General features: G+C 42.3%; 1 protein-coding gene across 4 annotated transcripts in view; it reads left to right on the top strand.

Moving 5' to 3' along the window:
• The window catches only part of LOC128600042 (inactive phospholipase C-like protein 2), a 53,802-nt gene extending 39,139 nt beyond the window's left edge, over positions 1-14,663 (top strand). For all 4 annotated transcript variants that reach the window (XM_053612167.1, XM_053612170.1, XM_053612168.1 and 1 more), the window contains 2 exons: positions 7,593-7,702; positions 9,284-14,663. In XM_053612167.1, coding sequence (XP_053468142.1) covers positions 7,593-7,702; positions 9,284-9,481 — 308 coding nt within the window. In that variant the 3' untranslated portion in view covers positions 9,482-14,663. The remainder of the gene's footprint in view (positions 1-7,592; positions 7,703-9,283) is intronic.
• The last annotated feature ends 3,531 nt before the right edge of the window (positions 14,664-18,194 follow it).

The following is an 18,194-nucleotide window of genomic DNA, read 5'->3' as shown; positions in this document are numbered from 1 at the left end:
TAGTGGTAGTAGTGGTAATAGTGGTAGTAGTGGTATTAGTAGTAGTAGTAGTAATAGTATTAGTAGCGGTCGTGGTAGTAGCAGTGGTAGAGGTATTAGTAGCGGTAGTGGTAATAGTATTAGTAGTGGTAGTATTAGTAGCAGTGGTAGTGGTAATAGTAGTAGTAGTAGCAGTGGTAGTAGTAGTAGTGGTATTAGTAGCAGTGGTAGTGGTAGTAGAAGTAGTGATAGTGGTAGTATTAGTAGCGGTAGTAGTGGTAGTGGGAATAGTAGTAGCAGTGGTAGTAGTAGTAGTAGTAGTAGCAGTGGTAGTAGTAATAGTGGTAATAGTAGTAGTGGTAGTAGAAGTAGTGATAGTAGTGGTGGTAGTAGCAGTGGTAGTGGTAATAGTAGTAGTAGTAGTAGTAGCAGTAGTAGTAGTAATAGTAGTAGTAGCAGTGGTAGTAGTAATAGTAGTAGTAGCAGTGGTAGTAGAAGTAGTGATGGTAGTGGTGGTAGTACCAGTGGTAGTAGTGGTATTAGTAGTAGTGATAGTAGTGGTATTAGTAGTAGTAGTGATAGTGGTAGTAGTAGTAGTAGTAGTAGTGGTATTAGTGGTAATAGTAGTAGTGGTAGTGGTAATAGTATTAGTAGCGGTAGTAGTAGAGGTAGTGGTAATAGTATTAGTAGCGGTAATAGTATTAGTAGCAGTAGTAGAAGAGGTAGTGGTAATAGTATTAGTAGCGGTAGTAGAAGAGGTAGTGGTAATAGTATTAGTAGCGGTAGTAGAAGAGGTAGTGGTAATAGTATTAGTAGCGGTAGTAGAAGAGGTAGTGGTAATAGTATTAGTAGCGGTAGTAGAAGAGGTAGTGGTAATAGTATTAGTAGCGGTAGTAGAAGAGGTAGTGGTAATAGTATTAGTAGCGGTAGTGGAAGAGGTAGTGGTAATAGTATTAGTAGCGGTAGTAGAAGAGGTAGTGGTAATAGTATTAGTAGCGGTAGTAGTAGAGGTAGTGGTAATAGTATTAGTAGCGGTAGTAGAAGAGGTAGTGGTAATAGTATTAGTAGCGGTAGTAGAAGAGGTAGTGGTAATAGTATTAGTAGCGGTAGTAGAAGAGGTAGTGGTAATAGTATTAGTAGCGGTAGTAGAAGAGGTAGTGGTAATAGTATTAGTAGCGGTGGTAGTAGAGGTAGTGGTAATAGTATTAGTAGCGGTGGTAGTAGAGGTAGTGGTAATAGTATTAGTAGCGGTGGTAGAAGAGGTAGTGGTGATAGTATTAGTAGCAGTGGTAGTAGAGGTAGTGGTAATAGTATTAGTAGCGGTAATAGTGTTAGTAGCGGTAGTAGTAGAGGTAGTGGTAATAGTATTAGTAGCGGTAGTAGAAGAGGTAGTGGTAATAGTATTAGTAGCGGTGGTAGTAGAGGTAGTGGTAATAGTATTAGTAGCGGTGGTAGTAGAGGTAGTGGTAATAGTATTAGTAGCGGTGGTAGAAGAGGTAGTGGTAATAGTATTAGTAGTGGTAATAGTGTTAGTAGCGGTAGTAGTAGAGGTAGTGGTAATAGTATTAGTAGCGGTAGTAGAAGAGGTAGTGGTAATAGTATTAGTAGCGGTAGTAGTAGAGGTAGTGGTAATAGTATTAGTAGCGGTAGTAGAAGAGGTAGTGGTAATAGTATTAGTAGCGGTGGTAGTAGAGGTAGTGGTAATAGTATTAGTAGCGGTGGTAGTAGAGGTAGTGGTAATAGTATTAGTAGCGGTGGTAGAAGAGGTAGTGGTAATAGTATTAGTAGCAGTGGTAGTAGAGGTAGTGGTAATAGTATTAGTAGCGGTAATAGTGTTAGTAGCGGTAGTAGTAGAGGTAGTGGTAATAGTATTAGTAGCGGTAGTAGAAGAGGTAGTGGTAATAGTGTTAGTAGCGGTAGTAGTAGAGGTAGTGGTAATAGTATTAGTAGCGGTAGTAGAAGAGGTAGTGGTAATAGTATTAGTAGCGGTGGTAGTAGAGGTAGTGGTAATAGTATTAGTAGCGGTGGTAGTAGAGGTAGTGGTAATAGTATTAGTAGCGGTGGTAGAAGAGGTAGTGGTAATAGTATTAGTAGCGGTAATAGTGTTAGTAGCGGTAGTAGTAGAGGTAGTGGTAATAGTATTAGTAGCGGTAGTAGAAGAGGTAGTGGTAATAGTATTAGTAGCGGTAGTAGAAGAGGTAGTGGTAATAGTATTAGTAGCGGTAGTAGAAGAGGTAGTGGTAATAGTATTAGTAGCGGTAGTAGAAGAGGTAGTGGTAATAGTATTAGTAGCGGTGGTAGTAGAGGTAGTGGTAATAGTATTAGTAGCGGTGGTAGTAGAGGTAGTGGTAATAGTATTAGTAGCGGTGGTAGAAGAGGTAGTGGTAATAGTATTAGTAGCAGTGGTAGTAGAGGTAGTGGTAATAGTATTAGTAGCGGTAATAGTGTTAGTAGCGGTAGTAGTAGAGGTAGTGGTAATAGTATTAGTAGCGGTAGTAGAAGAGGTAGTGGTAATAGTATTAGTAGCGGTGGTAGTAGAGGTAGTGGTAATAGTATTAGTAGCGGTGGTAGTAGAGGTAGTGGTAATAGTATTAGTAGCGGTGGTAGAAGAGGTAGTGGTAATAGTATTAGTAGCGGTAATAGTGTTAGTAGCGGTAGTAGTAGAGGTAGTGGTAATAGTATTAGTAGCGGTAGTAGAAGAGGTAGTGGTAATAGTATTAGTAGCGGTAGTAGAAGAGGTAGTGGTAATAGTATTAGTAGCGGTAGTAGAAGAGGTAGTGGTAATAGTATTAGTAGCGGTAGTAGAAGAGGTAGTGGTAATAGTATTAGTAGCGGTGGTAGTAGAGGTAGTGGTAATAGTATTAGTAGCGGTGGTAGTAGAGGTAGTGGTAATAGTATTAGTAGCGGTGGTAGAAGAGGTAGTGGTAATAGTATTAGTAGCAGTGGTAGTAGAGGTAGTGGTAATAGTATTAGTAGCGGTAATAGTGTTAGTAGCGGTAGTAGTAGAGGTAGTGGTAATAGTATTAGTAGCGGTAGTAGAAGAGGTAGTGGTAATAGTATTAGTAGCGGTGGTAGTAGAGGTAGTGGTAATAGTATTAGTAGCGGTGGTAGTAGAGGTAGTGGTAATAGTATTAGTAGCGGTGGTAGAAGAGGTAGTGGTAATAGTATTAGTAGCAGTGGTAGTAGAGGTAGTGGTAATAGTATTAGTAGCGGTAATAGTGTTAGTAGCGGTAGTAGTAGAGGTAGTGGTAATAGTATTAGTAGCGGTAGTAGAAGAGGTAGTGGTAATAGTATTAGTAGCGGTAGTAGAAGAGGTAGTGGTAATAGTATTAGTAGCGGTAGTGGAAGAGGTAGTGGTAATAGTATTAGTAGCGGTAGTAGAAGAGGTAGTGGTAATAGTATTAGTAGCGGTAGTAGAAGAGGTAGTGGTAATAGTATTAGTAGCGGTAGTAGAAGAGGTAGTGGTAATAGTATTAGTAGCGGTAGTAGAAGAGGTAGTGGTAATAGTATTAGTAGCGGTAGTAGAAGAGGTAGTGGTAATAGTATTAGTAGCGGTGGTAGTAGAGGTAGTGGTAATAGTATTAGTAGCGGTGGTAGTAGAGGTAGTGGTAATAGTATTAGTAGCGGTGGTAGAAGAGGTAGTGGTAATAGTATTAGTAGCAGTGGTAGTAGAGGTAGTGGTAATAGTATTAGTAGCGGTAGTAGAAGAGGTAGTGGTAATAGTATTAGTAGCGGTAGTAGAAGAGGTAGTGGTAATAGTATTAGTAGCGGTAGTAGAAGAGGTAGTGGTAATAGTATTAGTAGCGGTAGTAGAAGAGGTAGTGGTAATAGTATTAGTAGCGGTAGTAGAAGAGGTAGTGGTAATAGTATTAGTAGCGGTAGTAGTAGAGGTAGTGGTAATAGTATTAGTAGCGGTAGTAGAAGAGGTAGTGGTAATAGTATTAATAGCGGTAGTAGAAGAGGTAGTGGTAATAGTATTAGTAGCGGTAGTAGAAGAGGTAGTGGTAATAGTATTAGTAGCGGTAGTAGAAGAGGTAGTGGTAATAGTATTAGTAGCGGTAGTAGAAGAGGTAGTGGTAATAGTATTAGTAGCGGTGGTAGTAGTAACAGTGGTAGGGGTTTTCAGTAGTTTGCTTTTTTTTAAACACACATCTAAACACAATGAAAGACAACCTCAAAAGCTGTAACCGAATGTCATCTGGTGATGTGTGCAGAATCTTAGTTTAGAGCACAGAATAAAACACGGCATATATGATCAAACCTGGCGGAGGGTGCGCACTTAGAAAACGAACATGCAAACTTTTTAATTTATAGCAGTGAGGATTATTTTATTCGGTGCCATCTCAAGGGTGCAACAATGGCATTATGAATAAGTATAAAATGAGTGTCTTTGTGTTATTTGAAAAAGAATGAGATATTATGTAACCCTGGGAATTTAACTAATGCCACATCAGTAGTTCTCCAGAGGGTAACAAAGCGATGGCATTATTACACACTTGTACAGCTTTGCCTCTCTGAATGATTCAGAAGGCCCTTGGGGTAATGTGGAATGCCAAACACAGACACGCTTGTTGTGCCGTAATTTCATTTGGATGCCTAGTGTCTCTTAAAATAATGCTTTGTACGTGGAGCAAATGCACATTTGTAAGAAAGCTCCCTAATTCAGCCCTGAACAAAATCAATCTCTGCTATCACTTTCACCACGAGATGTTTTAAGCGATGTTTCCTCAATCGATGCACCAGAGTAATGAGTTACAAATCTAGGGCTTGTTTTCATGCCAGCTCGAACTGCCAGCTTATTTACAGTGCAGTCTAAACCACATGGCCAGCACATAACGTTCTGTGGCTAGAATCTGCTGGAAATTCTTCACCAAGAGCTCAAACCAATCCCTTTAGCTCGAATCAAAATGGAGTTCATAAAATGCATTATGCCCAGGAAGCACTGATTGCTCCGTCAGCGCTTCATGCCCTACATTCATCTTCTCTTCCATTTGAAAAGGTTTTCACGGGAGCTGAGCGAAGGGCAGGACGCACAGGTGTGTCTGAGGTCAAATTTAATTGACTTTCTAAAAACTCCTGTAAAAGAAAATGCTAATTATCGTGTTTCCATGAATGCAAATGTTGTGTGGAGTGAAAAGATGATTAGATCGTCAAATTGAAAAGCTTTCTGCAAAACTGACACACTATCTATAGTGAGAAAATTATAAAAATGACCAGCACCGGGGTGCTTAACAAAGTAGAGCTACTGTTACCACCCTGAAGTACCACCCTGAAGTACCACCCTGAAGTACCACCCTGAAGTACCACCCTGAAGTACCACCCTGAAGTACCACCCTGTTTTCCTAGAACACCTCATCCTGATATTCCTTTTCCACTACAGCAATTTGCCAACAATTGTGATAAAAAAATAAATAATAATAATTAAAGAGCAACACATTCATACTTTTTTAAAATTTTTTATCCATTTATAGTTACGTTGAATATTATGGAACGTCCTCAAAACAAGTTAGTTCCTGTTAGCACTTACGTTACAGCAGCTATAAACGGTCATTCCTCAATTAGTCAATCAATTTTCCTACAGCCCTAACACATTATTATACTTTTGTTATTAGTTATTATTAGATTATATGGTGAGTCCATCATACAACTCCCAGTGTAAGCTGTTACTATAGCAACAATATTGTATTAGAAATGAATGCATTCTTAACCAACACTGTCCAATCAGAAATGAGAATTTAAGAGCGCTGAAAAAAGCGACTCGATTGCAAATTTACGATGCAACTTTTTTCGTTGCAGTTTTTGGGTGTTTTCTTGCTAGTGTCGTCATTCAGAATATTTATTTGTTTGTTTATTTATTTTTTTTTTTTACATGAAGCAGGTAGACTTTTCTCTCTCTCTGCTTGTAAAGGGTTCTCAGGGCTCCTTCGAGGTGCCGCGGCTCTTCACAGAGCGTGCATTCATGGAGGAGCCGCGTTTGAATTATGCGTGGATTTTTCCCACCCTCGTCCTACAGTATGTTGCTAGGCAACTCCTGCCACGAGCTCGCATGTGCTGCCAGCCCCAATCCTCAGCACAGTCATGCGCTATTAAATCCAGCAGCACCGCTTCTCACTCTTATACGCATCAACGAGGTTAGCGGACATTAGAAACGATCGGTAGTCACGAAGTGCTACATTTCGGTCCCACGATAACGTCTTCATCTTGAGATAAATAAAAATTAAACCACCCGCCCTCGGGGCAGCTGCACAGCATCATCGATCCGTCCGTCTGCCTGAGACCGGTGTGGAACTCGTCTGTGTCACAGTAGTCACACACATCTTCAACATGTTAGAAATGATTAGAAAGCATTCTCTCAGCAGAATTTCTTCATCAAAGCAGAACCGCTGAATAAGAAAGGATGAAAACAACAAAAAAAGGAAATTAGCTCTCTGTCGACAAACCCATTTTATTTTCCTGCTTCGACACTAAGGCAGCCTGAAAGGATTCCATGTCTTTTCTGCTGTGTACACACTCTCAGACTCGTATTCCCTTGACTTTGTTTCTCATTCTTTCTTTTTTATGTCTCGTCCTCTTACTGTACGAGTGCGTCAGCCACCGGTACGTCACGTCGCTCAACGTTTACGGCGTTTGTCAGCCCGAGCGCCGACGCTCCTGATTTCGGTTCCATGCTTGGACTTTAAACAGAAAAAATACACCGCAGCTGAGCGGAGACACATGACTGGCACTCGTCCTAACCGACGTAATAACCTTCTTTCTGTAACACTATGGGGAAAGAACGTTGAGCAAAGCCGGTGTGTCCATACGGGCAAATGTAGGCAGTTGCTTCATTGTACCAAAACTCTTCCGCCACCTGTTCATACGATGTCAGAGTTTGACTGGAGACGAGCGCTCTTAAAACGCCCGAGGAACGCCACTCATGCCACCTATAGCTTGGTAGCTTGATTGCTCGAGCTGCTTGTGGTTTTTTGCTCAACTGCCAGCGGACGTTTTAGAACGAGTACGGGAAGTGAGGGGTGGAATGAAGCCGCTTTTAAAAGTGCCGTCGCTGTCAGTGCGATCGGAAAACACAAACATGCAAGTCAAAGTCCCGACGAATAATTACTCCCCCCCGAAAAAACGGTAAAAACCTGGAAAAGCATCACAAAAGAAGAAACCAACAATTTGTTGATGTCAATGAATCGCAGGCTTGACGCAAGGGATATGCGACCAGAAATCTGTTCCAATACTTTTGCTCGCCTAAAAATGACATGGTCTGATGTTTTATGTCGTTTAACACGTCTAGATGTAAACACCAGGAAATAAAAGCTGAAAACCTAAACTCTCGTCTCATCTCCATGTTTTGATCTCAAACCCAAATTTTCGGGGTATTCCAGCCCTGACTATGAGGCAGCTCTGGTTGCTTGAAGCAGAACCGAATACCTTTTCGTTGTAGCCTTGTGTATCATCAGAAATTAAAGCAGCGATGGCCTTCGACTTCAGCTTTCGAGTTACGTCTATCTAAATTGGATGAAGGATAAAAAAAAAAAAAATTTACACAGTTGAATGAAAATGAAATAACATTTGGGTGTTTTTTTGTTTTGTTTTGTTTTTTAAATTCCCGCTGTGTTTTTCAGCTATGGAGTTCCATGAGAATCTTCACGACATGGCGGTGAAGGAGGGTCTGAAAGGCAGGAAGCTCCACAAGGCAGTGGAGAGCTTTACCTGGAACATAACTATTCTAAAGGTGAGCGCCGTATATACTGTATGTCTTTCTTTCGTTCTCCTGTTCTCTCCTCTCTGGCCTTTTTCGTTTTTTTCCTTCTTCTCTTTCTCTCCGCCCCCTCGTTTTCTCTCGCTCTCACTTTACACTCTGCTGTAACTGAACTACCCTTGGGTACACGTTCTGGAAGTCAATGGTACCTCTCCTGCAATACGGCACCTAAAGCAGATGCTATTTATGGGAAGTCTTTTTTTTTTTTTTTTTAAATAGCCAACATGAACAAACACAGCTTTTAGGGTACAGATTTTTGAGGGGGGGTTTTTATGTCGGTAGAGCTTGGTATACTGGGGTGGATTAAAGAGATTTTAAAGCACATTTCATACCCAGGCTATTACCTTTCAGCCTAGTCAGTTTCTGGGCAACCAAAACATGGAACTGGGCAGCAGACTGGAGCGTCCGCTTGCCCAGTGGCCGACTAATAAATGCATGATTTGTTGTTCGCCGTCTTGAAGGTGTGGAGCAAAACACTCTGACGCTGTAAGCTTTGCAGCATTCTGTCGCGTCATTAAAGTAAACCGGTTCTCTGCGGCTTAGTTTCACCTTTTCACACGGTTCCGATGCAGGAACGTTTCCGATGTTTGCTCAGATCCGGCTCGAGCCGGTTCGAACGATGAAGCAGTTCGCTGTCTTGATATCACGACAAAACAACTACGATCCCCAGTGGGAAAATGAAACAGCTGCTTTTCCAGGGTGTTTTAGGGTAATGCAGGAGAACAGCTGTTTCACTGAAGCATTTAAATGTGTCATAATAGATATGGACATAAAGTGGACAGCGACTGACCCTGGAGATTTGGTTCACTTAGAGTTAGAAGTTTAAATGTTTTGCCCTGTAATTATATCCACTTAATGCTGAATATATCAGGCCTCTCCACTGCTGTAATAAAAACGACTTGGCCTTTAATACAAATCGCATTTGCATGCGCTAATTAAACATTACGCTTACGTGTAAAGCCAAAGCTGCCCCTTTGATTAAAACACGGTCACTCGGTCGTTTCCCGTAAAGTCATTCCCGTTGTTTATCCTGGCGAAGAACTTTGCCAGACTACATAATTAATGAGAGAGCGTGGCCCGAGCGAGCGAGCGAGGACTTTCAGGTTGATCGTCGGTGAAATCTGTCAGCTTCGCAGAGTCAGTCTAAGAGTGTAAGTGCTACACTGTCTTGTTAGATTGGATGGATGTTAGAGAAAAAAAAAAAAAATCTATTCCTTCGACAGTTCCAGAACTTAATGTACCTAAAGTTTAGCCTTGATGTATTTTTGCTCATTTCTTATTGAATTACACGTATTCGTCTGCAAACTGCATTCTGTTGCCCTAGGGATACGTAACATAAAATGTCATTATGACAGTCTCGCTAGTATCATAATAGAACAATTAAAGAGTCATTTTCTATCTATTTGGGGGGTTTTTTTTGTTTTTTTTTAATTAGTTTTTTATCAGAAGAATCATTAATAATTATACCAAATGACAATTCCTGCTTTCCGTGACGCTGTGTACGGTTGACTTTCCATGCTTCTCAGATTTCTTCATACGATTCTGTCTCTCCAGGGTCAGGCTGACCTGCTGAAGCACGCACGGGCCGAAGTGCTGGAGAACCTGAAGCAGGTGCATTACGCCGCACTCACCTGCAACCTAGCCAAAGGGGCAACGTTGTCCAGCTCCGAGTCCAAATCCCACCGCAGCCTGGGAGCCATTCCAGAGAGGGCGTCGGGAGAGGACGACGTCAGCGATGACGAGGAGAACTAAGGGCTCGTCGAGCTTGCCGAAGTCCTGCTGAAACTGTGCCATTACAGAGGAACAGTAAAGTGATCTAGGGATAAAGAGGAAGCCAGGCTGTTCTGTGTCTCTTCTACACTTTTTCCAGCGTCATTCCATACCCGTTGGGCCGAAGTGCCTCAACAAACCTCGCCAAATCCTGCCCCCCCAACCCCCTTTCCCCTTTCCCCCAGCCAAACCCCAAAACCTCAATCCTCCACCCAACTCAGGGTAGTCTAACAGGACTACTTTTATTTCCAGAGCCTGCTGATCGCCTTGCTAGTGTGCTGGCACAGTGTCGTGATTCACTGCAGTGTTGAACTCAGACGTGCACTTAAGGAGCCTCGCTCCGGGACCGCCTATAAGCACAAATCTAACGGATTTAGAGGAGCTGAAACTAGAGCTGAGAACGATTCGAAAGAGAGAACACGAGAACGAATGAGTCGAGCTGTTTACAATAACAAACTAATTCATGTTCTGTCTGCCAAAACAGTATATATATATATATATATATATATATATAATATAATATAATATGGAGATCTGTTACCTTTTTTTTGCAATGTGCACCAATTTAAGGGAGGAGATTTATTTTGTTAAGCTGTTTTAAAGAGAATATTTTATTTGTGTGAAAGATGAGCAGAAAGAAGAAATGTATGCCACTTACGGGTGATTTGATGAAACGCGTGATACCTTCAGACACGACCAGCTGAGGAAATGTGTGTTACAGGTACATGGTTAACTCCTAGTCACCATTACAGTTATGATTACAGTGACGGTTTCTGGGAAAGATTTGCCTAGTGGTTTGCTAGAGGGGAAACATCATTTCCATGTGTTTTGCCTAAGCTAAGCCTGCCTAGCGCCAGCCCGTTAAAAGTCTGTCGCCTTCTCCGGTGTTCGTCCCCGGCTCATCTCGCCGGACTTTTCAGCCCGATCTCCCATCCCAATTTCCATCATCTTACCAGAACGTCAAGAAACGGGAAACAGTGTTGTTTGCTACGTTTCAGTGCTGTAAACGTCAGTGTCTTTTGAACTGTAGTTCAACCATTTATACCAACGGGGAAGCGGGTTAGTTTCGAAACAGAATAGCAGTTTTGTTTTTACCCCGTGAACTCCTGAAAGCGCTGAAATAAATCGTGTTGAAATAAATACATCTCGCCTGTGTGTTACTCTTCAAATCATGTGTCTAACAGTAAAACCCTTCAGGTTCACGGAAAGGACGGTTTCACGTTTGTTGTTTTTCAGTGTCGTTACACAAACTGAACTAATTGTTGACTCTTTTTTTTTTTTTTTTTTTTTTTTTTCCTTCTTGGGTTAGCGATGTAGCTAAAAGGTTTGCTCTGTTCGCCTATTTTCCGTTCACTTGTACTGAAGACTCTTTATTGAACTTAGACTCGTGTCCACAGAATGCAGCAACTATCATTTTAAAACCCAAGAGCAAATAATGTCTGGAGCTGGATGAAGCGTAAAGCTTGATTCTTTTGGCACGAATGAATGAACCGGACCGCGTGTGAATTAGCGTGTTTTCCATGAGACTTTTAGTCGACCGGCGTAAACGTCATACTTCTCCTCCGTTCGCCGTCTGGTTTGGTTTGGTTTCGCACTGCATATAATTCGATTGGCTGAGCTGTGTGTACATCGCATTTTAAAACTCTTATTTTATTGGTCAGGAATACAGCGACTGGAAAAGACGGCAAACAAACCTTCGAAAATTGGCGTTATGTTGGACAGAGAATACGGATCCGGTGCTGAATAAACGTCATTATAGAAGTAAGTATTTGAAACCATTTTGTGCATCACAGCTAGAGTTGTTTGTTTGTTTGTTTGTTTGTTTGTTAGTCCATATATCCAGAACAAATGTCATGTCTGCAGCTCTACAGCTCCGTTCTTTGGCTCAATTTGTACCTTGAACCCTCGGTTTATCAGCCCACGTCTACAAATAACGCTGCGTGTTTGAGTCACTTCCTGCAGTTGAGTTGACTCATTCTGCACTCGAATCACTTTCTCACTGCAGTCACGGTCACCTCGCTCAGACGCTCTCGGACCGGTTGTTTTGTTCCACACCTGACTGTTATTTCCGCTTTCTCACCTGCAGAAAAAACCGCACAGCGGGGTTTCATTCAAACTGACTAAACTCTGCATGCGTGAAAGCTCTCTGAGATACAGACCTTTCTGTCTGGAATCCCATCGTGCAGCACATGTCTACTGAACTTGTGACTACATGCATTGTAAACTAGGAAACACGCATGGCTTTTGTGTATGCACTTCGATAAAATAAGCATACTACAAGAAGGGAAAGATAAGCCTTGAGTGCGAAAAGTAAATGCCTATTTTTTTTTTTTTTTTTGAATTTTTATTTAGTACCTGTCAAGGTTCAATAAATCAGAGATGGCGTCCCTTTTAATGTAACTTTCAGCGCAGAGTACTCTTAGCAATGTAGACAGTGTGTGTTTATAAAAAATAAAAAAAAAGGTCTGATCTATGGAATAATACTTTCCAAAAATGAAGTATGAATATAAATCAAACGTTAACAGGCTGCGGTGTAAAAATGTCATTACCGGCTAGAGAGATGAGGAGCAGAGGGGAAAAAACACGAGGAAAGAAAAAAAAACCAACCGAACTGTTAGTTCTTCTGTCAGCGTTTTTGATGTTATTAAGGACTCAGTGATGACACCTTGAGAAACGCTGTACGCACATGCCACCTGGCTTAACCTTGAGGCAATTAGCTGAATAACGCTTGGCACGTACTTGTGAGCTTGCAAAACCGTCGTCATAAATAATAGGCGCAGTGAAAGTCTCGGAGAGTTCTCTGTCAGCCAGGTGAAAGCGAGACAGAGCAAGATCTGAGAGATGTACAGCCGTCACACCGGATCAGAGCAGATCTGGCAGGACAAACACGCTGCTTTTGACCGCAGTGCTGTTCACGACAAGCAGTGGGGAAAATGCCTGAGGATGTCTGGATTTGGCTTGATGTCACTCTGAATGGAATCACACTGCGCTGTGTCCTGTCCTGAGCCTTTGTGTGCTACTGAGTGAGAGTAGAGCTAGACAAGCCACTGAGATGGACAATCCAGTAGTCCAGTAACCAGTTTTCCTTAACATGAAGTCTGTCTGTTGAACTAGTCCACTGTTCACTAAAGGAGACGTGAGTGCAAAACTGCATGTTGTAATTGCAGAGTCCCAAGGCCATCGCGGCAACCGTAGTCCCAGCAACCACAGCGAGAACGTCCATGTGGAATTGGAGTTGATGAGAGCTCCATCTAGAGGAAAGGCGTCCGAACGGATCGGGCAGGTCCGGAGAGCAGAAAGGATCAGGATCACTAGCATCTCCATAAAATCATGTGTGGCTCGACAATTGCCGAGTACTGGTGTATCTCTGAGAATTTTGACCCTTTCAGAGCTTGTTACAGTGATTGGAAGAAAAAAAAAAACAAGAAAAAAAAAAACGGTAGGTCCACTTTGAAATTTTTGGCAGGTGACTGTTGCTTTCATCGCCTCATCAACTTTGATGTCTGGAACCCACCATCAACTTAAGGACATTTCTGGACGTCCCAGAGGTCAAGTCTAAATAAAACGTCTTGAATGCTTCAGCAACTGAAAATGACAGAGTCCTTTATTTCATGTTTTCAAGACTGATGATTTCATATTTATTGATGAAATGTATTCATGTCCATACTAGTCATCTGACAAGCATTTGAAGCGACGTGTCAACACTAAATCTCTACAACTACCTCATGACTAAATGTAATAAATATTTAACGTTTCACGGGCGTATAAATTAGCAGGTAAGCTAAGAAATCAAACTGAATTCCAGCCAAAATGTACATCTAGGAATGAATAGGAACTAAAAATAGGCATTAGCTCAAGCCTGTTTTACTGGTAACCAGGCAGTCAAGCCTGCTAGCTTTCATCCATTATTAGCAACATTGCCTTTAGACAGAGAGAAGACGTCCAGAATTGCCCAATAGTATTTTTTTTTTTTTTTTTCTTTGTGCTTTCTTGGTTATAAATGGGTCTTTTCCTTTGTAAATGTTATTACAAAGTAAGACTCTAAAGCTTCTAAAGATGACTGTGAGGAACTCTTGTAGCCGGCTAGTTGTCAGATTTGTTTTAGAGTGGACTCCATTAGCAAGTTCCTGACTGCAGGTTTGGACTCTGCGTTGGATCAACACGGTCGAGCGAGCGGAACATTAACAGAACCGTCCAACAACTTGATGGCAATGTGAAATCTTATCCAAACAAAAAGGGTGCCAGGTTGTAGGCCTGCCAAAAGCCTTGGTCTGAGTTTTCACGTGTATGTGCATGTAGCTGGAAGTGTATAGCTGCTGGCATGACTGAATACATCAGTTTGTTTCATGCCTGATCCTGAATATTCGCACTGATGTGCTGCGGATTATAAAACACTGTGTGTGTGTGTGCTTACGGGCCTACGCCGACGAGATCAGTCAAGTCAAAGCACATAAAATCACAAGCTGGGCCGGAGTAGACAAGCCAATATCGATCTACTCCTCACAACACATTCATTTTATAGTGTGAAGGAGAGCCGTAGAGTTCACACGGCGCTCTTTCACGTCCAATTCTGGGACCTTTTGATTCTCTCGCTGATGGTTTTGATTCCATCGTCAACCCAGGCTCCGTTCCAATCAGCCCTCAAGTTCCACAAATCACAGCCTGCCCCCTTTTAGAGTGTGCTGCTCTCTTCCCCCCCCGTAGTCCGCCCTCGCTGGCTCTCGATTATCATCGTGGCTTTCGCCGTGACTTTTCCTGTCCGCTTTGATTGAAGAGGAGCCGCTGTAACACGTCGTTCAAATCTCCATGTTTACAGTTTAGAGCCCCGGAGTCAAACACGTTAGCTGTCTTTTTAAAAAAATTTTATATATAAAGGAGTATTTCACACTGAGCTTGCTGCCAAACTGACCTCTCTTAGTCACGCTGTCTCTGTCTCTGTCTCTGATGGCCAAATAGCCTCCGTAAATGCCTACACGTAGACACTGTTCACCGGCTAATGGGGGTATTTATTTATTTATTTATTTATTTATTTATTTATCCATTTTCATTCTTATACACACACAAAAAAAAGCCATTTGAACAGCAACTTCTTTGCCTCACAGTTCAGCACAAAAAATGGCAGAGAAGTGCCTCGAGTGTTTGCCTGGTTTCCTTCAAACATAACAGAACCTTTGCTTAGGCTAGTGATTCCATAAAAGGTTTAATGTAGCGCAAATCTCTTGACTTGAAAGACGTCTGCGCAAAAAAAAAAACCACATCTGTCCATCGAGTCGTCATGTATCGGCTCTGTCTCAAACTTCAACTTGTGACCCCACCAGCCGAGAACAATCTGGTACGGGAATCGAGATGCCTGCAGCACCGCATTCTTCCGTGTTTTCCCTCTCCGAGCACCAAGCTTGACTCGTTAGTATTCGACAGAGCTATCAAAGCTGGGAACACCCAAAAACATGCGTGTTGGTTCACCAGAATTGGAAATACCCATTCCCGACCTAGGATCTAATTACAGCATGTGCTGACGCAAAACCATCTTCCCAGGGGTGGTCAGAAAGTCATGATGTGAAAGAAGCAGAATGAGATATCGAGGGGCGTCCGATCGACGTATACCCCGATAGGTCCGGGGTCCTGATGCCAGCTTCATTGCATCACGTTAAAAACAATCACAAACAGTTTAAACCAATTAGCTACAGGAAAACCAGCCAAAACTAACAAACTCGTTGACTTTGTGACTTCAGATTGACCCTCAGGGCCGTTCGTCTTTGAAAACGACAGTCCTGGGATTGTACAAAGGAGGATGTTTACACTGAGTCAGGGAAGAACTAACAGGATTTCTTAGTCAATAACACAATGCCCACTTGTTTGAAATCAGTCAGCAGTATGGTCTTCATTTTAGGAGGACGCTGCAAACATTCTACTGCACAACAGAGCTCTGTTTGCTTCCATCTGCTGCCATTTTGGTCCGCCCCGAACGAGGCCGGAACTCACTGGATGCACTTGTTAAACCGGTGCGGCGTTTCGATTCTGAACGTATCTCTACCTTCGAGTGCTGGGAGTGAGGTTCGAAAGGTTCTTTCACTGATCTGCTGTAGCGAAATGAAACGTCAACATAAAATGACTTTCTTTTTGGGTTTTTTTTCTCTCTCTCTCTCTCTCTCTCTCTCATGGATCGACACAATCATGGCGTTTGGCTTTTGCTCAAGCAGAGTCATTGGCGAATCGTTTGAATGAGGAAGGATGTTACGGAGATTACACAAACAGGGATCGGGTACATTTTGGGCACATCTCGAGCATTGATGAGCAGTTTTGTTTGTAGTCTTTCCAACGTCTGGTAGAACAGCACAGTTAGAAAATGTAGGTTTTTCCGTCGTCCCTTAAAGGGTCTATGTCTCTGTAGAATTCCACTAAAGAGTGTTTCCCCATTAGAAAGATGTCTGAGTGGAAGCCGTAAGTAGTGTTTTCCACTTTGCCCCTTTTTCCACCCAACCGCCTGCACACATTGTACGTGTAATTGAATGAGAAGAGGCAGCAAGATGGCCACCGCTGTTTTCAGAGCTCTCGGCTTTTCAGAAAAGTTGCTTTTTTTTTCTTTTCTCCATATCTGCACTAAAGACGTTCTAGAGAGCACTTTTGAAAAATAAATAAATAACAATAAGTCACACGCTAAGTGAGAAAACGGCTTCAAGCAAGAGTACAATCTTCTTCACTAATGTGTCAGAGTGTGTATTAGGCGTTATCTTACGATTAACAGCGTGTTACGAGCGTACAGTGTTGGGGTTCGAATTAAATATTTACCGCTAACGGGAAATTAAGCGAATCCGTTTATTTCTATTGTATTTGATAACAGACTGGTAGTGGACTCGTACTTCTCCAACACATTGTCAATCTACGCCTCCTTCATCCCGCCTCGTTAAACTCTAATTTGCACCTCTGTGAAAGAGCGAAAGTGAATGCTGTGGGGGAATCGTGATGCTTGTGTTTGCCTACAGCTTGAGAACACTTCCCACGAGAGGGAGGCGAGAGCAGTAAATGTTTACGCGCGAAGGGTCAACCCTCTGTTTCTTGAAAATCAGCTCTGAGTCACCGCTCAGGCACGAGCGTACTGGGCTCCACTGGCTTGTGTTCGTCAGTGACCACAAGACCTATGAAGATGAGGCCTAAATCTTACGTCTATAGGCTACACGTGGCGCTCCTGGTTTAAAGATGTACTAACATGTACTGATTACGTGGCAGAACAAAAAAGGGTTAGGGCGGGTTTCATTTTAGAACCACAAATGCTGCTTTCACACTTTGAGTTTTTTTCTCAACTGCCAGTTGTACATGTAATCCTACAGGAAGCAGTTGCAAGGTGGGCGAATGGAGGCGTTTTCAAAAAGCACTGCCTCCTGCGGGTTTTTCGGTCTCTGAGGAGCGCTGAAAAAGTTTTCAGAAAAGCACAGTCAAGTTTTTTTTTTTTTTTTTTTTAATGGATGTATGTATTTATTTTTTTCCAGCCAAGTTTGGAGGTTCATGGGGCGACCCAGCAAACAGGGGACGTCCCCCGGACATTACGAACGTCCACTTAGGTCCGGGTTTATAACGTTCGCTGGTGAGCGGACGTTCCGAGGACGTCTGAGGATATCGAATCCTAACACTACCGAATGTGTTCATTTCAGCGAAAGTCCCCTGAGCGTCCCGAACGGCCGCTGGACGTCCTGTGAACGTCCCCTTGAACGTACCTAGGAAGTCTGGGGGACGTTACACATGGATGTTCATAGACGCCATTTATGAGACGTCCTGGTGACCCTTTTTTTTTTTTGTCAGCTGGGAAGCAAGAAAAAACAAAATGGAGGACAAAGCGACGGAGAAAAGCGTGTCTTGTTAATGAGCAAAATCCGAAAGAGATTTGAATCCAATGACGCAATGTAACGGGATGTATCTTCGGGATGTTCACCAGTACGTGATGTGACCCACTTTAACGGTGGCTCCATACAGTCGAGCCTCAGACAAACTTTCTTGATTTTCTGTCTCCGAAGCTATAACGAAGGCAAACAACTTCGACATCGCCACTTAAACCTTTTCTCGGAGAGCTAGTTAGCTAGCTAGTTAGTTAGTTAGTTAGCCGATTCGAACTAGAACTGGAAAGAGTGTTGTGGTGTAAAAATGATTTTCATACCAGAACTAAAAGCTGTTCAGCCAAAGTGTTTTCTAATTTAACATTCACCTGTGGACTAATAAAGACTCAAAATGGAGCATTTATTTAAAAAATATATATATATTTAATTGGAACCTATTCAAGTGAAGCTTTGCAAAAAAAATAAATAAAAAATTCTCAATACAAGTCAACAATGAGTCGATTCTCGGAAGTAGAGCTGTAGGACTGTCGATGCTTTCTGTACTGACTTGGACTTATTGCTAAATAAGGTCTTGGTATTGACCTTGAGGTTTCTTTGACGAGAAGCAATTCCTTCCTTTAGAAATCAGCCCGGTCATTGGCGTAATGCACAAATGAAGCCAACTAGTTGAAGTAAAGGCTTGGCGTCAAACAGGATTTGATGGTATTCTGTCTTGATCTTGACTCAGTCGTGCTTGCATTTGACCCCCTTAAGACTCGGTCTTGACTCCATCTCAGCTAGTCCTGGTCTTGAACTCTTGGACAATGGCATTCTTGAACTACTCGGAAGAGGATCGAAGGAAGTACGAACCCATTTTCAGTCCCCTC

This window comes from Ictalurus furcatus, chromosome 23, assembly GCF_023375685.1.
Source record: "Ictalurus furcatus strain D&B chromosome 23, Billie_1.0, whole genome shotgun sequence".
In the NCBI taxonomy this organism is placed as follows: Eukaryota; Metazoa; Chordata; class Actinopteri; order Siluriformes; family Ictaluridae; genus Ictalurus; species Ictalurus furcatus.
Note: the sequence above shows the minus strand (reverse complement) of the source record. Positions and strands in the feature narration are given on the sequence as shown.